This window comes from Bombina bombina, chromosome 2, assembly GCF_027579735.1.
Source record: "Bombina bombina isolate aBomBom1 chromosome 2, aBomBom1.pri, whole genome shotgun sequence".
In the NCBI taxonomy this organism is placed as follows: domain Eukaryota; kingdom Metazoa; phylum Chordata; class Amphibia; order Anura; family Bombinatoridae; genus Bombina; species Bombina bombina.
This window is the reverse complement of record NC_069500.1, coordinates 611,848,304-611,872,320: the sequence shown is the minus strand read 5'-3', so window position 1 is coordinate 611,872,320 and position 24,017 is coordinate 611,848,304. Positions and strand designations below refer to the sequence as shown.

The window sequence follows — 24,017 nt, the reverse complement described above, 5'->3', positions numbered from 1 at the left end:
CCCCTGTAAAACATTAAGAACTAAGTTCAAACTCCATGGTGGAGCAACAGTTTTAAACACAGGCTTGATCCTAGCTAAAGCCTGACAAAAAGCTTGAACGTCCGGAACTTCTGACAGACGTTTGTGTAAAAGAATGGACAGAGCTGAAATCTGTCCCTTTAAGGAACTAGCGGATAAACCCTTTTCTAAACCTTCTTGTAGAAAAGACAATATCCTCGGAATCCTAACCTTACTCCATGAGTAACTCTTGGATTCGCACCAATATAAGTATTTGCGCCATATCTTATGGTAAATCTTTCTGGTAACAGGCTTCCTAGCCTGTATTAAGGTATCAATAACTGACTCAGAAAAACCACGTTTTGATAAAATCAAGCGTTCAATTTCCAAGCAGTCAGCTTCAGAGAAATTAGATTTTGATGTTTGAAGGGACCCTGGATCAGAAGGTCCTGTTTCAGAGGTAGCGACCAAGGTGGACAGGATGACATGTCCACTAGATCTGCATACCAAGTCCTGCGTGGCCATGCAGGCGTTATTAGAATCACTGATGCTCTCTCCTGTTTGATTCTGGCAATCAATCGAGGAAGCATCGGGAAGGGTGGAAACACATAAGCCATCCCGAAGGTCCAAGGTGCTGTCAAAGCATCTATCAGAACCGCTCCCGGATCCCAGGATCTGGACCCGTAACGAGGAAGCTTGGCGTTCTGTCGAGACGCCATGAGATCTATCTCTGGTTTGCCCCAACGTCGAAGTATTTGGGCAAAGACCTCCGGATGAAGTTCCCACTCCCCCGGATGAAAAGTCTGACGACTTAAGAAATCCGTCTCCCAGTTCTCCACTCCCGGGATGTGGATTGCTGACAGGTGGCAAGAGTGAGACTCTGCCCAGCGAATTATCTTTGATACTTCCATCATTGCTAGGGAGCTTCTTGTCCCTCCCTGATGGTTGATGTAAGCTACAGTCGTGATGTTGTCCGACTGAAACCTGATGAACCCCCGAGTTGTTAACTGGGGCCAAGCCAGAAGGGCATTGAGAACTGCTCTCAATTCCAGAATGTTTATTGGTAGGAGACTCTCCTCCTGATTCCATTGTCCCTGAGCCTTCAGAGAATTCCAGACAGCGCCCCAACCTAGTAGGCTGGCGTCTGTTGTTACAATTGTCCAGTCCGGCCTGCTGAATGGCATCCCCCTGGACAGATGTGGCCGAGAAAGCCACCATAGAAAAGAATTTCTGGTCTCTTGATCCAGATTCAGAGTAGGGGACAAGTCTGAGTAATCCCCATTCCACTGACTTAGCATGCACAATTGCAGCGGTCTGAGATGTAGACGTGCAAAGGGTACTATGTCCATTGCTGCTACCATTAAGCCGATCACCTCCATGCATTGAGCTACTGACGGGTGTTGAATGGAATGAAGGACACGGCATGCATTTTGAAGCTTTGTTAACCTGTCTTCTGTCAGGTAAATCTTCATTTCTACAGAATCTATAAGAGTCCCCAAGAAGGGAACTCTTGTGAGTGGAAAGAGAGAACTCTTCTTTTCGTTCACCTTCCATCCATGCGACCTTAGAAATTCCAGTACTAACTCTGTATGAGACTTGGCAGTTTGAAAGCTTGAAGCTTGTATCAGAATGTCGTCTAGGTACGGAGCTACCGCAATTCCTCGCGGTCTTAGTACCGCCAGAAGAGCACACAGAACCTTTGTGAAGATTCTCGGAGCCGTAGCCAATCCGAATGGAAGAGCTACAAACTGGTAATGCCTGTCTAGAAAGGCAAACCTTAGATACCGGTAATGATCTTTGTGAATCGGTATGTGAAGGTAAGCATCCTTTAAATCCACTGTGGTCATGTACTGACCCTTTTGGATCATGGGTAAAATTGTCCGAATAGTTTCCATTTTGAACGATGGAACTCTTAGGAATTTGTTTAGGATCTTTAAATCCAAGATTGGCCTGAAAGTTCCCTCTTTTTTGGGAACCACAAACAGATTTGAGTAAAACCCTTGTCCTTGTTCCGACCGCGGAACCGGATGGATCACTCCCATTAATAAAAGATCTTGTACGCAGCGTAGAAACGCCTCTTTCTTTATTTGGTTTGTTGACAACCTTGACAGATGAAATCTCCCTCTTGGGGGAGAGAATTTGAAGTCTAGAAGATATCCCTGAGATATGATCTCTAACGCCCAGGGATCCTGGACATCTCTTGCCCAAGCCTGGGCGAAGAGAGAAAGTCTGCCCCCCACTAGATCCGTTCCCGGATCGGGGGCCCTCGATTCATGCTGTCTTAGGGGCAGCAGCAGGTTTCCTGGCCTGCTTGCCCTTGTTCCAGGACTGGTTAGGTCTCCAGCCTTGTCTGTAGCGAGCAACAGCTCCTTCCTGTTTTGGTGCAGAGGAAGTTGATGCTGCTCCTGCTTTGAAATTACGAAAGGAACGAAAATTAGACTGTCTAGCCTTAGGTTTGGCTCTGTCTTGAGGCAGGGCATGGCCTTTACCTCCTGTAATGTCAGCGATAATTTCTTTCAACCCGGGCCCGAATAAGGTCTGCCCTTTGAAAGGTATATTAAGCAATTTAGATTTAGAAGTAACGTCAGCTGACCAGGATTTTAGCCACAGTGCTCTGCGTGCCTGAATGGCGAATCCGGAATTCTTAGCCGTAAGTTTAGTTAAATGTACTACGGCATCTGAAATAAATGAGTTAGCTAACTTAAGGGCTTTAAGCTTGTGTGTAATCTCATCTAATGGAGCTGATTCAAGTGTCTCTTCCAGAGACTCAAACCAAAATGCTGCTGCAGCCGTGACAGGCGCAATGCATGCAAGAGGTTGCAATATAAAACCTTGTTGAACAAACATTTTCTTAAGGTAACCCTCTAACTTTTTATCCATTGGATCTGAAAAGGCACAGCTATCCTCCACCGGGATAGTGGTACGCTTAGCTAAAGTAGAAACTGCTCCCTCCACCTTAGGGACCGTTTGCCATAAGTCCCGTGTGGTGGCGTCTATTGGAAACATCTTTCTAAATATCGGAGGGGGTGAGAACGGCACACCGGGTCTATCCCACTCCTTAGTAACAATTTCAGTAAGTCTCTTAGGTATAGGAAAAACGTCAGTACTCGCCGGTACCGCAAAATATTTATCCAACCTACACATTTTCTCTGGTATTGCAACTGTGTTACAATCATTCAGAGCCGCTAACACCTCCCCTAGTAATACACGGAGGTTTTCCAGCTTAAATTTAAAATTTGAAATATCTGAATCTAGTTTGTTTGGATCAGAACCGTCACCCGCAGAATGAAGCTCTCCGTCCTCATGTTCTGCAAATTGTGACGCAGTGTCTGACATGGCCCTAATATTATCAGCGCACTCTGTTCTCACCCCAGAGTGATCACGCTTACCTCTTAGTTCTGGTAATTTAGCCAAAACTTCAGTCATAACAGTAGCCATATCCTGTAATGTGATTTGTAATGGCCGCCCAGATGTACTCGGCGCTACAATATCACGCACCTCCCGAGCGGGAGATGCAGGTACTGACACGTGAGGCGAGTTAGTCGGCATAACTCTCCCCTCGTTGTTTGGTGAAATATGTTCAATTTGTACAGATTGACTTTTATTTAAAGTAGCATCAATACAGTTAGTACATAAATTTCTATTGGGCTCCACTTTGGCTTTAGCACATATAGCACAGATATTTTCCTCTGAATCAGACATGTTTAACACACTAGCAAATAAACTAGCAACTTGGAAATACTTTTCAAGTAATTTACTATAATATGAAAACGTACTGTGCCTATAAGAAGCACAGAAAAAGTTATGACAGTTGAAAATTAATAAACTGAAAAGTTATAGCATCAAATCTTTGTAAAAAAACACAATTTTAGCAAAGGATTGCTCCCATTAGCAAAGGATAACTAACCCTGATAGCAGGAAAAAAAAAAAAAAAATACAGAAATAAACGTTTTGTTTTTTTTATCACAGTCAACTACAATCTCACAGCTCTGCTGTGAGTGATTACCTCCCTCAAAACAAGTTTTGAAGACCCCTGAGTTCTGTAGAGATGAACCGGATCATGCAGGGAAGACAATAAACTTCTGACTGAATTTTTTGATGCGTAGCAAAAGCACCAAAAAAGGTCCCTCCCCCTCACACATAACAGTGAGAGAGATCAGTAAACTGTCATAAATTAAATAAAACGACTGCCAAGTGGAAAAAAATAGTGCCCAAAACATTTTTTCACCCAGTACCTCAGAAAATTAAACGATTTTACATGCCAGCAAAAAACGTTTAACATTAATAAATTGAGTGTTATTAAAAAGCCTGTTGCTAGTCCCTGCAAATTAGGCTAAAGTTTTATGCATACAGTATAATTCCAGTGAAGTGCCATTCCCCAGAATACTGAAGTGTAAAATATACATACATGACAGCCTGATACCAGTTGCTGCTACTGCATTTAAGGCTGAGTTTACATTATATCGGTATGGCAGAATTTTCTCATCAATTCCATTGTCAGAAAATAATAAGCTGCTACATACCTCTTTGCAGATTAATCTGCCCGCTGTCCCCTGATCTGAAGTTTACCTCTCCTCAGATGGCCGAGAAACAGCAATATGATCTTAACTACTCCGGCTAAAATCATAGAAAAACTCAGGTAGATTCTTCTTCAAATTCTACCAGAGAAGGAATAACACACTCCGGTGCTATTATAAAATAACAAACTTTTGATTGAAGGTATGAAACTAAGTATAATCACCACAGTCCTCTCACACATCCTATCTATTCGTTGGGTGCAAGAGAATGACTGGGAATGGCAGTTAGGGGAGGAGCTATATGGCAGCTCTGCTGGGTGAATCCTCTTGCACTTCCTGTTGGGGAGGAGTTAATATCCCATAAGTAATGGATGATCCGTGGACTGGATACACTTAACAAGAGAAATAGAACATATTCTGCTATGTGCAAAACATTGAATTGTGAAGTATTCATATTTTCATGCCGGGTTAGCGCACATGAGGATAGAATAGGCGATCGGGTTTGCACGCAATATTCTAAGTTCGTTTTTTTGCACGCATCTGATTGGCACAAGCGCAATAACTTTTTACGTTCAACTTGAAATACCAGCACAACCTGACGCGCGCAAAGAGTTTAATTCTAACGCAATTAGCGCTCTAGCGAAAGTGTTAAATAGCGCTCCACTCGTAATCTGGCCCATAATGTCTTGCATATATACAGAGACAGAATGTTATACCTATGTAAAAACCATTAGGCGCGCTGCTGCACATGCAATATACATAAACAGCCTCTAGTTAACATTCCAAAGAGTATAAAATGTACAACAGTATACAGAATGCAGAGACATTAAGTTCCTTGGCAATGATGGTAGTACAATGCTTTTTCGATTTATATGTAAGTATTGATAGCACAGATAGTTATAATAAATTATAATGGCACTATATGTTATTATTTTCAGTACAAAATATAATTGCAAATATCACACAAGAATGTGCTGAGGTGTACAACTGCCTAAAGGTCTTTGCAAAAACACCCGCAGAGAGGATGTTATCAAATCTGAACCCTTAGGAATAAGTGATTACCCCTCTGTGTTCGTGCAGCATATGGTAATTTATGACACAGTGGAATAGAATTGCAAAACACAAATAATGCATGCACAGAGAGGGCTATCAGTGAATGATTAATCTAAAGTGTTAACATATATATTAGTGGGGACAGATTCAGTTTGTTCCATACTAATGGCAGGATATATAGAGACACCAGACATACACAAACAATAAAAATGGTAGCGAACCCTCTACACTAAGCTTAGTAATCCCTCTGACACCTTTATTGAAGCTGCATTGCACCAGTGAAAGTACATTACATGATCCCAGGCTCCAGACTTTAGCCCAAGTAACCCCCTGGCAGGTCATGCAAGTGAAGTGCTGAGAAAAATGGATTACTAAATAAAAATGTAGAAATAACTGCCCCAAAATCTCACAAGCTGTTTTCTGCCCAGCAACAGCTGAGTGAAGAGGGAAGCCCGGGAAGCTAAGTAGGCAGGGCTACCACCCGGTAAAATCCCAGTGCCTCAGTGAGGCTTTTAAATGTGTTAAAAGTACAAATAATGTGCACCAAGCATAAGTCAGCCCCCAAACCTCTAATAAAATGCCCCCATGCTAACCAGATTGTACATTAATGAACCACTATCTGTAGAGTGCAGTTTGCGATTTTCTTAAAGGGACAGACAACACCAGAATTTTTGTGGTTTTAAAAAAAAATTAAAAAATCCCTTAATTACCCATTCCCCAGTTTTGCATAACCAACACAGTTATAATAATACATGTTTTACCTCTGTGATTACCTTGTATCTAAGCCTATGCAGACTGCCCCCTTATTTCAGGTCTTTTGACAGACTTGCATTTAAGCCAATCAGTGCTTACTCCTCGGTAAATTCACGTGCATGATGTCAATGTTATCTATATGAAACACATGAACTAACGCCCTCTAGTGGTGAAAAACTGTCAAATGCAGAGGCGGCCTTCAAGTCTATGAACCTCCTAGATTTAGCTTTCAACTAAGAATGCCAAGAGAACAAAGCAAAATTGGTGATAAAAGTAAAATGGAAAGTTGTTTAAAATTACATGCCTTATTTGAATCATTAAAGTTTTTTTTTGGACTTGACTGTCCCTTCAAAGTGTCCTAAATGGTTTCCCAGAGCTGCCAGAGGGCTGTTAATGGCCTCAGTCTTACCTGACTGTGTGGGTAAGTAGGGAAGAACAGCACAGCTCCAGGTTCAAGTAAAAGCATCTACAATCATCATCCGACTAAAGCGATACTCACGTTAGGCAATGTAACGCCAAACGCTAGTCGTCATACTAAGCAGCATGGTGCAGGCCAATCACAGGTTAAAGCAGAGCAAGCCGGCAAATAGAAACAAAAGAAAATATTGGCAGCACTCCAGGAGTAAAACCAAGTCTTTATTATTCTTAAAAGGTACACACTCAACACCTGACTGTGTCCCTGAGAAGAATAGGTAAGGACCTAAAAAAAAGAAATGTGTGTCATGAGGAAAGCAGGCTAAGTCCCCTGGCTATGCTGTGTCTGTGTAAGAGAACCTACAAAGAGCCTCTGGGCTGTGTGTGTGCTGAGGTAAGTCAGTAACTTACCTTACGTAGCACCCCTCCACCGGCTTACCAGGCATGTAGCTGCAGCAGTATCCAGCAGAAAGCCCATCCAATGCAGGTACTGCAGAGGATATCTTATAGGAAATACCTGTATCCCACAGGGGGAGACTAAGGACGATACCACGCAACGCCTGAGGGTAGTTATATCTTGTGTCCCACAGGGAAATACAGTGCACATAACATGTCCCTGTATCATTCAGCTGCTGTGAAGTTTCTCTTCTATCTTCTTTGTGAATGATAATGCAAAGGGATTATGGGTCTCACTTTGCTCTGAGCTCCCAAATTTAAATACATAAGCAAGTAGCTGGAAACACCTCTATTCTCAACCTTCTTATCCCATATGTTATGGAGGACTGTGGACAATCATTATTTTACAAAATAAATATACATAGATGACTGTAAATGGCTTTAGTCAAGATCAAAATTGACCTTCCTTCTATGGGCGTATGAACAGGAATACATCAACATAAGCTCCAAAAGTCTTGCAAAACAGCCCATAGGGTCCGTCCTTTTTACTAGCTTCACAGTGGTCTGAGGAAAATTATATTTTGTTGGAAAACAATACGGTTAATCACTTTCCCTACAGATAGACCTTCAGTTAAAGGCCCAGTAAACACAGTTAAATAGCATAATCAATAAATGCATAATAGACAATGAAAAAGCACTTAGTTTGAATTTCACAAGTAGTTGATTTTTTTTTTATCAGATTTTGCATACCATAGCATCATGTGACAGCTATTAGCCAATCACAAAATGCATATACGTATATTCTGTGAATCTTGCACATGATCAGAAGGAGCTGGTGCCTAAGAAAGTGAAAGATTGTGCATATTTAGATAGTGGATGTGCATTGGAAAGTTGTTTAACATTGTGTGCTCGATCTAAATCATGAAAGTTTAAGTTTGACTTTGTCCTTGAAGGCTTAGGTTTAGTCTTCCAGGAAAATGTTCTAACACTTGAGGAGTTCCTGAAATAAAGAATGCTTGCTTTAAGAGGAAATCATTTTAGAATTGTTCTTTTCATGTCTCAGGGGAGAGTTCAAAAAGCCATTTACATGTAAAAATTCTGATATAACAATCTAGGTTGGAACAAAAATGATTTGACCTATAATCATAACTCTTCAAATTGGAGCAAAAAAACCAACTTTCCGAATGTAATGTCCATAAGACATGTTATCCTGACCATGTTTTAAAAATGAAAGGGTCATTATAGTCAAAAAATGAACTCCTAAAATGTTAGAGCATGTCATTTTAAGACTAAAGACCCTGCACCTCTATATGTTTAACCCCCATAGCAGGAGAACTACTTGTGACTCTCAGAGCACTTTGAAACGGGTGCTGAGTTTCTAGTCTTAAAAGAACACATTCTAAAGAATTAGAGCATGTAATGTTTTGACTATAATGGCCTTTAAAAGAGACAATAAACATTTTTTTTCTTTAATGATTCAGATACAGTATGTGATTTTAAACAACTTTCCAATTTACATCTATTATCTGATTTGCTTCATTCTCGTGATATCCTTTGTCAAAAAGCATACCTAGATACAATTAGGAAAAGCAATGCACTAGAGGAAGCTAGCTGCTGATTGGTGGCTCCACGTAAATGCCTGTTGACATTGGTTCACGAAATGTGATATGCTAGCTTCCTCTTTTGCAGAGCTGTTCCTTCAACAAAGGATAACAAGAAAATTAAGGAAATTTGATAATAGAACTATATTGGAAAGTTGTTTAAAATTGTTTGCTCAGAATTGAACTGGAGCTTCCGGAGGAGGAGCACAGGTGTGTGACCAGGTGCTGCACCTGCTCTGATCTCTCCTGCCTACAAGCTATTGGTGAGGACCACGCCTAAACCCTCTAGCTGAGGGCGGCTTGTATTGCTGATATGCATCGCTGCTGGAAGCTCCATAGTGCCTTACCATTGCACTATAGCTGTGCGAAGCAGCTCTGAAAAGGACCCTAAACCTGGTGCCAAAGTTAAACACCTTTATTAATGACTTTGTCGCTACTATCTACTGCCCACACTAAAGGGAGGTCTCTGGCTGGGATAAATACCTCCTAAAATAAAGCAGTCTTAATGCCCAGCGCCCTGGAACTTCTTTACTTGGTCATACAGAGACAGAAGGCGGAGGCTACTGGTCTTGTATTGTGGTTTAATACCTGAAATTGCTACCTGTCTCCCCTGTGCTGCCCGAGAGTGTAACAAGGAGCCGGATCTGTTTCATCCTCCTGTGGGCTGCGGAAGGAGAGCGGTGTTTGAGCTGTTGGAGTCCCTGGGAAAAGGCTGTGCTCGCTGGATCGCTCCGCTTCCCCTCTGCTGTGATAGGAGGGGTTAAGGCTAACATCCCCTGGGGCTGCCCTCATATTGTATGGGGTGCTTGTATCGGAGCCCCTGTTCCACGGAGTCCCGCTCTCTATTCCGGCTGCGCTGCTTTCCTCGGCTTGGAGAAGCGCTCCCCCTCCCACCGGTGCTGCGTGAGGGGGGGCTGCTAGTAGCAGAGGCTCTCTAACTGGCGGCTGAATTCTGGACACACAGGACGGGTAATGTAGGTTACTTGTAATACCCACAGTGGTTTGTCTTTACCCGGATTGACCAGGCTTATTAATGGACGGTTATCGTCTGAACTCTGAGCGTTTTTTTCTGATGTACTCTCTTCCTGTTTGCCTTATTATCCATCTCTGAAATTCACAGAGCGTAAGCTACAATAGATGGCCGAAGATTGATGAGGACAGGGCTCAGGGGTCCACATCTACATCACATAAACTTTTATTTCTTCTGGTTCTTATGTTTTTTTTCCACAGGATTGGATCCAATTAAGCTGGACTAGCTGGGCTGTTAAAATTGGGTAACAGGGATAAAAGTGTTGAAACTTAAAAAGCTATGAAAAGCTATTTCTACCCTAGCTAATCTCTATAAAAGGAAGAAAGATATCACATCTATTGTATATATACTAGCTAAGTTTATTTGGTTACATTTAGGTGTTACACTTTTTATAAGATATTGAAAGCTAAAATCTTGGCTTATAATACATTTTTTCTTTCTCTTTTTTATTGTATTGAATGATAATACCTTGTCAGACAGCTTATGGTTAAAATAATATCTGGCTGTGTCAGGTCAGAAACCGCTGGTTAAGTGTTGCTAGAACTAAAGCCCATGCTCTTGTTTTTTTTTTGTAAAAACTGTAATATTGTATCACAATGCTTTAAGAATTGAATGTATTGTTACCAATACAGGGTTTATTGTTATCATACAGGTTTATTTAAAGGTGCTTGAAAATGTGCTTAGGATGTTGATGGTTAAAACTGGTTGTATATACAAAATTAGAATTGACCTAGTAGGTTACAAAAGATTGATGACTGTATAGAACCAATGTAATTGTGAAAAACTGCAAATGTTCTAGGAGCTCACACAAATTTTAGGCTGTGAGTATATGTAGCCAAGGCACAGGGACATCTACTGATTATTCCCTTTAGTCACAGACAGGACTGATCTTATCTCACGGTTGATTTGCACATAAAAGAAGGTAGAAGACAATAGGAGAAAAAGAAAAGAAAAATCCGAAAAAAGAAAGCACTTTTCCTCATCCCTTTTTCTTTTTTCTTTGTTGTTTTATTTCCTTTCCTCTGGGGTCTTCTCCCCCCCTTTAAGATTATTTTTTTTTTTTGTTGTCTGCTCTCCCTCACTTCCTTTCCTCACAAGTTAATGGATAAGTTTTTACACTCACAATCCAAAACCTCACCTTCAGTCATGTCAGCTAGACAAAGGGATAAAAGAACTAAGCCTAACATTGAGGCGGCTGGCGACTTACAGCTGGCCGCACGTGATTCCCTTAGTGCTCATGAGTCCATTGACCTACAGTCTTTAGTTTCAGATATATCTATGGCCCTCGCGCCTAAGTTTGAGTCACTTAAAGCAGAGATAAAATATGATATTGCTCAGCTAAGCACAGAGATTAAACAAGTCTCAGAGAGATTCTCTGAGGTAGAACAAAGAGTATCGGATCTTGAAGATCTTACCACAGCTCAAAACACTAAATTAGAAGCTACTTCCTCAGCCCTTTCTAAATTACAAAACAAAGTAGAAGACCTGGAAAATCGGGCTAGACTAAATAACTTAAGAATAATAGGGGTTCCCGAGGGGAAGCAGTTTGAAGATCTAAATAAATTGATCACTAAAACACTTCCAACACTGCTGAATATCCCTGAGACCTATCATGATATTGTCATAGAACGGGTACATAGGCTAGGAGTAGCATCCCCTTCAAGAAATAATATGAGGCCAAGACCAATCCTAGCCAAATTTTTGAACTATCAAGACAAATTGATTTTTTTGCAAGCTTTTCGTAAGAGTCAGCCCATACTTCTGGAAGGAACAAAAATATTGTTGTTCCAGGATTATGCAGCAGATACTGCTTTCAAAAGAAAAGAGTTAGCACCAGTTTGTACCAAACTTATACAGCAGGGACTGCATGCAACAATTGTTCATCCTGCTAGGCTTCGATTGGTCTATGACAACACCTCATATTTTTTTTGACTCTGCCAAAGCTGCAGAAGCTTTTTTTACTAAAAACAACATAGCTCAGTAGATTGGTTTTTGAGTATGAATAGATCCACTGTTGTATCATCATGATGGGTTCTTTTCAGGTTAGGGCACCAGACGGTCTCCACGTCTGGTTTATGTTTTTTGGTTGTTTGTGCTTGTTTGGGGCGTATAATGTCGTTATGTTTTATGTGCTGGGTTTTTTTTTTTTTTTTTTCTCTTCTTCCCCCGCCACCGCCTCCTGTTTCGAGTTGTAGAGATTGTCTAAAATGAACGGGATTAAATTTGTCTCCTGGAATATAGGAGGTCTTACTTCCCCTATTAAGAGAAAAACGATTATCTCTTATCTTAGAAAAATAGGCTCCTCTATTGCTTTTTTACAAGAAACACATTTGAAAACACAAGAAATCCTTAAACTTAAATCTGAATGGGTAAAGGAGGTTTTTTTCTCACCTAGTCGTAGTCGCAGAGGTGGAGTTGCTATTCTTCTGGGGAAAAAATTTAATTATGAGGTAATTCAGAGTCAGTCAGATGAAGAGGGGAGATATATTATTTTGAAAATTAAGATTGCTGGTATTCTGTATACGTTATGTAATGTATATGCTCCAAACGTCTTTGATTTATCTTTCTGGGATGCGTTGCAGGCCAGGCTTATGACATCTGCAGAAGGCTTCCTCATTTTAGCTGGCGATTTTAACATGGCTCCGCGGTACCCATTAGATAGAATGAGGCAGCAGGAGTTTTCTAAAAAAAACAAAAGGGATAATCTTGAGGCAAAGTTGTTTTCTAGGATTTTTTCTAACTTGAGAGTAAGGGACATCTGGAGGCTTCAAAACCCAGATACGCGGGATTTTACGTGTCTTTCAAAAGCACATAAGTCATTGTCCCGGATTGATTTATTTTTGATTGATGAAAGACTATGTAAATACAAAGTATCAGCTCAAATATTGCCTATCGCGGTGTCTGACCATGCCCCAATATGTTTTGAATCTCAAATAGGTACACCCTCTCAGGCTAATAATCGTTTCTCTTATCCTAAGTTTTTGTCTTCTGACGTTAAGTTTAAAAATTTTCTGGAAACTAAATTTGCGGACTTCGCTATGTTTAATGCAGAGGCCATGAGTCGGCCTTCTCTGTTCTGGGAAACGGCCAAAGCTGTGATGAGAGGGGAGATTCTGTCTTATACTATCAGGCGCACAAAGAGTCTTAAAAAGCGTGAGAATGAACTGCTTCAAGCAGTCACAAACTCTTATAATCTATACTTAATGGAAAAGACACCCCAGAAATGGGCCAAATATATTACTGCACTAGAGGCGAGAGACTCACTGCTTATATATAAAGCCACTCAAAAGGATATACGGTTTTCCGCAAAATTCTACAAGTATGGGAATAAGACGGGGAAACTCTTAGTTAGATTAGTTAAGCAGGATCTAGGATCCCAGCTAATAGACATTCTCCATAGAAAGGGGCAAACAGCCAGCTCTGCACAGGACCTTCTTCAAATTGTTTTTGATTATTATCAATCTATTTACTCGGCTAAACCCTCTGATACTTCGGAATGCCAGAGGTTTTGGTCAGGCATTACATTCCCATCATTACTAGCATCATCAATTGAAGATCTTGAATCTCCTATTACTGAAGCAGAAGTGGCTAAAGCAATTAATAAGCTGGGATATAATAAAGCTCCGGGACCGGATGCAATACCTAATGAATTCTATAGATCGGTACCAGCTATTATAACACCGTATTTAACTGCATTATTTAATTACATTTATATAGAGGGTAATGCTCCTACATCTAGCTTTACTGCATCATTTACGTCCCTGATTTTAAAGAAGGGAAAAGATCCAAAAGCAATAGAATCTTATAGGCCAATTGCCCTCATGAATACAGACTATAAATTGTTAACTACAATCCTTGCGCAGCGGCTGCAGTCCCTTCTTCCTTCTATTGTCAATTCAGATCAGGCCGGGTTCATGAAAAATAGGAATTCTGCTGCCAAGATAAGGGAACTTCTGCTAACCTTAGATTTTTTTTCCAATACTACGATCCCTGATCAAATGGGACGAGTAAATGAAGCGGATCTGGCAATATTAGCCATAGATGCCGAAAAGGCCTTTGATTCAATTCATAATGACCATCTTTTATTATCTTTAGAGAAGTTTGGGCTTAAAGGCAATTTCACGAATTTTATAGAAAAATTATATCATACGGCCTCTACTAGACTAATAGTTAACGGTCATTTGTCTTCAGAGATAATTCTTCAGAGGGGAACGAGGCAGGGGTGTCCCCTGTCCCCGCTCCTTTTTAACATCGCTATTGAACCTCTTGCATTAATGATAAGACAGAGGCTTGAGGGGATTGTAGTCGCTGGGCGGGAATTAAGAATAGCATTATATGCGGACGATATTCTTCTGTATTTAGCTAATATACGCAGGAATTTGCCAATTTTGATGGCTATTATACAACAGTTTGGATCCTTCTCAGGGTACAAGGTAAATATAAGTAAATCTGAATTTCTTTGGGTTAGGCAGACAAGTAACTCTCCTACAAATATACCTTTTTCCATAGTGAAGGACTCGTTTAAATACCTGGGTATAAATATCTCTAGTAACCCTGATACCTGGTATTCGCTGAATATCCCGCCTGTTTTAAACAAAGTTAGAGCAACCCTTAGGAACTGGCAGAATCTACCTCTCTCATTATCTGGACGCATAGCAGTATACAAAATGATCCTATTACCTAAAATATTGTATGTTCTACAGAACATCCCTTTGCTATTGAAGAAAAAGGATATTACTTTATTTAATTCATATCTTCGATCCTTCTTATGGCAGGATAGGAAGCCCAGAATGTCACTGGCAAAACTCTCTCTCCCAATAGGAGTTGGAGGTCTGGCTCTACCTGATTTGAGGGCATATAACTATGTTTTTCTAATTCGCATTGTAGCGGACTGGTTATTTCAGCGCAATTATGTTACAAATATTGATCTTGAGATTAGCATCATGCACCCCTTCGTACCGGCGGCACTTATACATATGGACACGCCCGATATTCCATCTCATATTAGAAGATATAAAACTATACATAACATAATCCTGGCCTGGAAAAAAGTATGTAATCTGCTTGGAACAGAATACCATGTTTCTCGATTTTTGCCATTGGTAGGGAATCCACTATTCCAGGACGGTTCACCCTCTTTAATTTTTTCAAATTGGAATACTCGAGGGCTCATTAATGTTTTTCAGCTGCTTGATACAGAAGAAGGTTGTATCCAATCATTTGATGCACTTAGATTGAAATTTAATCTCCCACATAGAAACTTCTATGCCTATCTTCAAGCCAGACACTACGTCATGAAATTAATAAATGAGCACGGGTGGAATTGGTCACTAGGGCAGTTGGACAAATGGCTCATTTTGGCAAAAAATGGAATTACGTCAATCTCTCCATGTTATATGATATTGGTATCGGATAGAGGTACAATCAATCTTGATAAAATTGCGGGTAACTGGGCTAGACTCTTAGGCCTAGATTTAGAGTTCGGCGGTAGCCGTGAAAACCAGCGTTAGAGGCTCCTAACGCTGGTTTTGGCCGCCCGCTGGTATTTGGAGTCAGTGATTAAAGGGTCTAACGCTCACTTTTCAGCCGCGACTTTTCCATACCGCAGATCCCCTTACGTCAATTGCGTATCCTATCTTTTCAATGGGATCTTTCTAACGCCGGTATTTAGAGTCGTTTCTGAAGTGAGCGTTAGACATCTAACGACAAAACTCCAGCCGCCGGAAAATAGCAGGAGTTAAGAGCTTTCTGGGCTAACGCCGGTTCATAAAGCTCTTAACTACTGTACCCTAAAGTACACTAACACCCATAAGCTACCTATGTACCCCTAAACCGAGGTCCCCCCACATCGCCGCCACTCGATTTACATTTTTTAACCCCTAATCTGCCGACCGCCACCTACGTTATACTTATGTACCCCTAATCTGCTGCCCCTAACCCCGCCGACCCCTGTATTACATTTATTAACCCCTAACCTGCCCCCCACAACGTCGCCGCCAGCTACTTACAATAATTAACCCCTAATCTTCCGACCGCAAAGCGCCGCCACCTACGTTATCCTTATGTACCCCTAATCTGCTGCCCCTAACACCGCCGACCCCTATATTATATTTATTAACCCCTAATCTGCCCCCCTCAACGTCGCCGACACCTGCCTACACTTATTAACCCCTAATCTGCCGAGCGGACCTGAGCGCTACTATAATAAAGTTATTAACCCCTAATCCGCCTCACTAACCCTATCATAAATAGTATTAACCCCTAATCTGCCCTCCCTAACATCGCCGACACCTACCTTCAATTATTAACCCCTAATCTGACGACCGGAGCTCATCGCTACTATAATAAATGGATTAACCCCTAAAGCTAAGTCTAACCCTAACACTAACACCCCCCTAACTTAAATATAATTTACATCTAACGAAATTAATTAACTCTTATTAAATAACTTATTCCTATTTAAAGCTAAATACTTACCTGTAAAATAAACCCTAATATAGCTACAATATAAATTATAATTATATTATAGCTATTTTAGGATTAATATTTATTTTACAGGCAACTTTGTAATTATTTTAACCAGGTACAATAGCTATTTAATAGTTACCTAGTTAAAATAATAACAAATTTACCTGTAAAATAAATCCTAACCTAAGATATAATTAAACCTAACACTACCCTATCAATAAATTAATTAAATAAACTACCTACAATTACCTACAATTAACCTAACACTACACTATCAATAAATTAATTAAACACAATTCCTACAAATAAATACAATTAAATAAACTAGCTAAAGTACAAAAAATAAAAAAATATTTACAAACATCAGAAAATTATTACAACAATTTTAAACTAATTACACCTACTCTAAGCCCCCTAATAAAATAACAAAGACCCCCAAAATAAAAAATTCCCTACCCTATTCTAAATTAAAAAAGTTAAAAGCTCTTTTACCTTACCAGCCCTGAACAGGGCCCTTTGCGGGGCATGCCCCAAGAATTTCAGCTCTTTTGCCTGTAAAAAAAACACATACAATACCCCCCCCCAACATTACAACCCACCACCCACATACCCCTAATCTAACCCAAACCCCCCTTAAATAAACCTAACACTAAGCCCCTGAAGATCTTCCTACCTTGTCTTCACCATCCAGGTATCACCGATCCGTCCTGGCTCCAACATCTTCATCCAACCCAAGCGGGGGTTGGCGATCCATCATCCGGTGGCTGAAGAGGTCCAGAAGAGGCTCCAAAGTCTTCATCCTATCCGGCAAGAAGAGGACATCCGGACCGGCAAACATCTTCTCCAAGCGGCATCTTCGATCTTCTTGCATCCGGTGCGGAGCGGGTCCATCTTGAAGCAGGCGACGCGGATCCATCCTCTTCTTCCGTTGTCTCCCGACGAATGACGGTTCCTTTAAGGGACGTCATCAAAGATGGCGTCCCTTGAATTCCGATTGGCTGATAGGATTCTATCAGCCAATCGGAATTAAGGTAGGAATATTCTGATTGGCTGATGGAATCAGCCAATCAGAATCAAGTTCAATCCTATTGGCTGATCCAATCAGCCAATCAGATTGAGCTTGCATTCTATTGGCTGATCGGAACAGCCAATAGAATGCGAGCTCAATCTGATTGGCTGATTGAATCAGCCAATCGGATTGAACTTGATTCTGATTGGCTGATTCCATCAGCCAATCAGAATATTCCTACCTTAATTCCGATTGGCTGATAGAATCCTATCAGCCAATCGGAATTCAAGGGACGCCATCTTGGATGACGTCCCTTAAAGGAACCGTCATTCGTCGGGAGACAACGGAAGAAGAGGATGGATCCGCGTCGCCTGCTTCAAGATGGACCCGCTCCGCACCGGATGCAAGAAGATCGAAGATGCCGCTTGGAGAAGATGTTTGCCGGTCCGGATGTCCTCTTCTTGCCGGATAGGAGGAAGACTTTGGAGCCTCTTCTGGACCTCTTCAGCCACCGGATGATGGATCGCCAACCCCCGCTTGGGTTGGATGAAGATGTTGGAGCCAGGACGGATCGGTGATACCTGGATGGTGAAGACAAGGTAGGAAGATCTTCAGGGGCTTAGTGTTAGGTTTATTTAAGGGGGGTTTGGGTTAGATTAGGGGTATGTGGGTGGTGGGTTGTAATGTTGGGGGGGGGGTATTGTATGTGTTTTTTTTACAGGCAAAAGAGCTGAAATTCTTGGGGCATGCCCCGCAAAGGGCCCTGTTCAGGGCTGGTAAGGTAAAAGAGCTTTTAACTTTTTTAATTTAGAATAGGGTAGGGAATTTTTTATTTTGGGGGTCTTTGTTATTTTATTAGGGGGCTTAGAGTAGGTGTAATTAGTTTAAAATTGTTGTAATAATTTTCTGATGTTTGTAAATATTTTTTTATTTTTTGTAACTTAGTTCTTTTTTATTTTTTGTACTTTAGCTAGTTTATTTAATTGTATTTATTTGTAGGAATTGTGTTTAATTAATTTATTGATAGTGCAGTGTTAGGTTAATTGTAGGTAATTGTAGGTAGTTTATTTAATTAATTTATTGATAGGGTAGTGTTAGGTTTAATTATATCTTAGGTTAGGATTTATTTTACAGGTAAATTTGTTATTATTTTAACTAGGTAACTATTAAATAGTTCTTAACTATTTAATAGCTATTGTACCTGGTTAAAATAATTACAAAGTTGCCTGTAAAATAAATATTAATCCTAAAATAGCTATAATATAATTATAATTTATATTGTAGCTATATTAGGATTTATTTTACAGGTAAGTATTTAGCTTTAAATAGGAATAAGTTATTTAATAAGAGTTAATTAATTTCGTTAGATGTAAATTATATTTAAGTTAGGGGGGTGTTAGTGTTAGGGTTAGACTTAGCTTTAGGGGTTAATCCATTTATTATAGTAGCGATGAGCTCCGGTCGTCAGATTAGGGGTTAATAATTGAAGTTAGGTGTCGGCAATGTTAGGGAGGGCAGATTAGGGGTTAATACTATTTATGATAGGGTTAGTGAGGCGGGTTAGGGGTTAATAACTTTATTATAGTAGCGGTGCAGTCCGCTCGGCAGATTAGGGGTTAATAAGTGTAGGCAGGTGTCGGCGACGTTGTGGGGGGCAGATTAGGGGTTAATAAATATAATATAGGGGTCGGCGATGTTAGGGCAGCAGATTAGGGGTACATAGGGATAACGTAGGTTGCGGCGGTTTACGGAGCGGCAGATTAGGGGTTAAAAAAAATATGCAGGGGTCAGCGATAGCGGGAGCGGCAGATTAGGGGTTAATAAGTGTAAGGTTAGGGGTGTTTAGACTCGGGGTACATGTTAGAGTGTTAGGTGCAGACGTAGGAAGTGTTTCCCCATAGGAAACAATGGGGCTGCGTTAGGAGCTGAACGCTGCTTTTTTGCAGGTGTTAGGTTTTTTTTCAGCTCAAACAGCCCCATTGTTTCCTATGGGGATATCGTGCATGAGCACGTTTTTTAGGCTGGCCGCGTCCGTAAGCAACTCTGGTATCGAGAGTTGCATTTGCGGTAAAAATGCCCTACGCTCCTTTTTTGGAGCCTAACGCAGCATTTGTTTGAACTCTCGATACCAGAGTTAAATTTATGGTGCGGCCAGAAAAAAGCCCGCGGAGCGTTAACAGCCCTTCTACCGCCAAACTCCAAATCTAGGCCTTAGATAAAGAAGTTGATTCTAAATTACCTTCTATCTCAATTCAAGAGGTTGCTCGGACAACTCTCTCGTCCACATGGAGAGAATCCCATGTTAAGTTGTTACATAGGACATATTTTACACCAGAAAAGGGAACAAGATGTGGGAAAACTAATTTTACTATCTGTCCTAAGTGCTCACTTCCTTCTGCAGATCTCTTGCATATGCTATGGACTTGTCCAAAAATCAGGAACGTTTGGTTTAAAGTCCAATTTTGGCTTTGTAAAGCACTAGGTTTCCCCTCGATAAATCTGACTGATTTGAATGTAGTCTTTCTCTTTTCCAATCCAGAAGATAAGCAGCTTAATATTAAATTGATTAATATAACTATATTGGCTGTCAGATACCTTATCTTTAAAAAATGGAAAATGAACACCGGTCCCAGTATCTCTGAAATTAAAAATTGCTTAAAAAAGCAATGTATTCTTGAACAATATAATGTTAACATTGATAATGATAATGATATTTCTAGGTTTTTTTTAAAATGGTCAGCATTTCTAAAAACATTTCCCCCTGCTGAAAGGGAATGTTTGATATATCCTTTACGTAACACTGAACTAGTTCTTTTAGGGAGGTGGTGACGGGGGTCTGAAGATTTGTGTGGGTTTTTTTTTTTTTTTTTTTTTTTCTTTTTTCTCTTTCTTTCTTTTCTATATTATTTTGTTTTGTATTGTTCTGTATTGTCTTGTATTGTTCTGTTTTTGTGTGTTGTAAAGTGTGTGGGCAGTTATGTTTGGGTAAAACTAATACAAAATCATCCAACAAGGAATTGAGTACTATTGTAATTTAGGAAAATTATTTTATGCCTGGGCAAGCTTCAGCCAATGAATGTCATATATTTTTTTTTTTTTTCTGTGTTAAGCTGTAAACACCTGAGGTTTTTATGGCCATGTATATTGTATGTCTTCTACCATGACGCTTAAATACTGGTTCATTACCTAAAATGTATTTATTTGAAACCCAGAGCGGATTGTTCTTGTTTGACTTTTGTTTTTCTTCTTTTTTCCTTGCTACTGATTGTCAGCTTATTATGTTGGATATAAATAAAGACTTTAAAAAAAAAAAATTGTTTGCTCTATTTCACTGGTTTTCTAACCTGTCCTCAGGCCTCCCTATCAGGCCACATTTTGAGGATATCTGAACTTGAGAGCAGGTGAAATAATCAGCTGATTAGTAAAAACAGCTATTTTACCTGCTCTCATCCAAGGCAATTCAGAAAGCCTGGCCTGTTGGGGAAGCCTGAGGACAGGTTTTAAAACCAGTGCTCTACCTGAATAATGAAAGAAAAAGTTTGGGTTTCATGTTCCGTTAAGTCATTAGGAGACTGTACAATTAGCTGTGATTTAGCACTCATCTGTTCTGACGTGGAACAAAAAAGATTCACTATCAAATGAAAAAAGTTTACAAACCTGATGAGGATTCCAGTCACTGTCAAAGATAACAACTGTATCTGCAGCCTGAAGATTCAAGCCCAGCCCCCCTGCTCTGGTGCTGAGTAAAAAGATAAAGTATTGAGAACCTTCTTCGTTGAATTTTTTCAGCAATGCAGCACGATCCTCTGACTTGGTTGTTCCTTAAAATAAAAGTGAAAAAAAAAAAGACAATAAAGTGTACATTTCATTTTTTTTAAACATTTTATTTCATATGTGCATATTTTAACCAAATAACTGGAAATACTTTTACCAGTGGTAGCTAATTACTTATGTTCAGCTAATTCACTGAGGCAAATTCTAATGGTGACATTTTACATTCATAGTTCACTGATGCTTTATTAACCCCTTAACAACTAAAACATACCCTGTATGTCACTGGTCATTAAAGTATTTTGCCATAATAGGGCTCTTGCCAGTGGATGGCGAGAGACACGCTATCAAAAAAGCAAGCCCTATTGAAAGACCATCAACGTACAAAGTGCTTCGCTGGTCGTTAAGGGGTTATATATATGTCAAACATTATATATTTGTCAAACAAGCTACTACATGAGCTTGCTACTTGCAAACATAATTTAATTTAATAAAAATGTAATTTATGCTTACCTGATATATTATTTTCTTTCTTGGCAGTGAGAGTCCACAAATTCATTCATAACCTATGGGAAATACTTCACCTGGCCAACAGGATGAGGCAAATACACCTTAAAACAGAGCATTAAGTATCCCTCCTACTTCCCTTACCCTCTCAGTAGTTCAAGCCGAGGATAAGGAAAAGAGGAGATGCAAGGGGTAAAGAGTGCCAAGACTGCCGCCACTACACTATTACAGGGCAGGTTCATGGACTCTCACTGCCAAAAAAGAAAATTATTTATCAGGTAAGCATAAATTATATTTTCTTTCTAATGGTAGTGAGAGTCCACAAATTCATTCATAACCTATGGGAAACCAATACCCAAGCTGTGGAGTACACAAACAATTTAGGGAGGGAAAAGGAAGGACAGGCAGTCCTAAGTACTAGGCACCACCGCTGAAGAACCTTTCTCCCAAAAGATGCCTCAGCTGGGGCACAAATATCATATCGGTCAAATTTTGTGAAAGTATGTAATGAAGACCATGTAGCAGCCTTACATATCTGTTCAACTGAAGCCTCATTCTTGAAGGCCCAGGAAGAAGACACTGCACGAGTAGAATGTGCCATAATCCGTGATGGAGGCTGCTGACCCACTTCCATATAAGTCATGCAAATCAAACTTCTGAGCCAGAAAAATAGGGTAACAGCTGTTGCTTTTTGACCCTTGCGCTTACAGAATAAAGGATAAACAAGGAAGATGTTTGACGAAATTCCTTGGTAACCTGAAGATAAAACTTTAGAGCTCTAACAACATCTAGATTATGCAACAACCTCTCTTTTGAGGAAGAAGGATTGGGACAAAGAGACAGAACAACAATTTCTTTATTGATGTTGAGAACTGAGAAAACCTTAGGTAAAAACCCTATCTTTCTCCGAAGTACAGCCTTATCCAAATGAAACACCAGATAAGGTGGGTCACACTGGAGGGCAGACAATTATGACACTCTACGAGAAGAGGAACTAGCGAACAGAAATAACACTTTCCAAGTTAGTAAATTAATATCAATAGAATGCATATGTTCAAACGGAGCCTGTTGAAGAAGGCCCTTCTCCAAACCATCCTACAGAAACTCATGTTCTGCGCACCAAGACACTCCACCCCTTGTAAATACATCCAGTAAACGGTTTACGTGCCTGAACCACAGTATCAATCACCGACTCAGAGAATCCTTTCTGGGACAAAACTATGCTTTCAATCTCCATGCAGTCAGCCCCAGAGAATCTAAATTTAGATATAAGAACGGACCTTGCGCCAGAAGGTCCGGCCTCTGAGGCAGCCTCCACAGAGGAGCAGACCACATTCTCACAAGTTCTGCATACCAAGTATGAAATTCCCTCCTATTTGTTTTGAGCTATTACTTGAGAGAGCAGAACAATTGAAGAAAAAAGATACAGTAGATTGAAATGCCAAGGAACTGCTAAGGCGTCCACCAACTCTGCCTGAGGATCTCTAGATCTTGATCCATATCTTGGTAGTTTGGCATTGAGACAGGAAGCTATCAGATCTATCTCTGGCTACCCCCACCTGTGAGTGAACTCGCTAAACTCACCCTGGTTTAGCGACCATTCCCCGGAGTGCAGAATCTGTTTGCTCAGAAAATCCACTTCTTCATTCCTGGAATGTGGATAGCTGATATTTGGCATTGGTATGTCTCTGCCCATTAAAGGATACAAGACACTTCCAGCATCACCAGAAAACTGCGAGTTTCGCCTGGTGATTGACACAGGCCAATGTAGTTAACTTGTCCGATTGAAATCAAATAAAACGCAGAGAACGTAACTGGGACCACGACTGAAGAGCGTTGAAAAGTGCCTCAGTTCCAGAATGTTGAATGGAAGGATCACTTCCTCTGGTCGCCAGGTTCCCTAATTTTTTTAGAGAACCCTACACAACACCCTATCTTGTTAAACTTGCATCTGTTGTTAAAATTTCTGTTGTTAAAATTTCAAAGGCTGAGTGCAGGAAGCACATGCCCTGGAGAATGGGTTCCTGAGATAGCCACCAGGAGAGAGAATTTCTCGTCTCCTGATCATTTAGAACTGTCTTATTTACTGTAGAGGTCTCTGATGAAAACGAGCAAAAGGAATAGTGTCCGAAGCCGCAACCATAAGACCTACTACCTCCATGCATTGAGCCACCAAAGGCCGTGGAGTGGATTGAAGAAGATGGCAGGCAGCCTGAAGTTTCTCCCTGTGTTGATCTGAGATACATATGCTGATAAAATCTATGATGAACCCAAGAAAGTTCACTCTTGTGTTGGGGGTGAGAGAACGTTTTGACAGGTTAAATTTCCAGCAAAGTGTCCAAAGGTGCTAGAGTAACTTCTTTGTGTGAGATCAAATGTAAAGATGGTGCCTGAACAAAGATTTCGTCCAAGTATGGCGCCACAGCAATCCCCTGTAGCCCCTAGAATATTTGTAAAGATTTGTGAGCTGTAGCTAAACCAAATTAAAGAGCTATGAATTG

General features: G+C 40.4%; 1 protein-coding gene across 1 annotated transcript in view; it reads right to left on the bottom strand.

The window, feature by feature from the left end:
* The window catches only part of SMARCA2 (SWI/SNF related, matrix associated, actin dependent regulator of chromatin, subfamily a, member 2), a 1,314,671-nt gene that overhangs the window by 392,056 nt on the left and 898,598 nt on the right, over nt 1–24,017 (bottom strand). Inside the window, exon 28 of the mRNA XM_053702540.1 lies at nt 20,896–21,059. Within this exon, the coding sequence (XP_053558515.1) occupies nt 20,896–21,059 (164 nt within the window). The remainder of the gene's footprint in view (nt 1–20,895; nt 21,060–24,017) is intronic.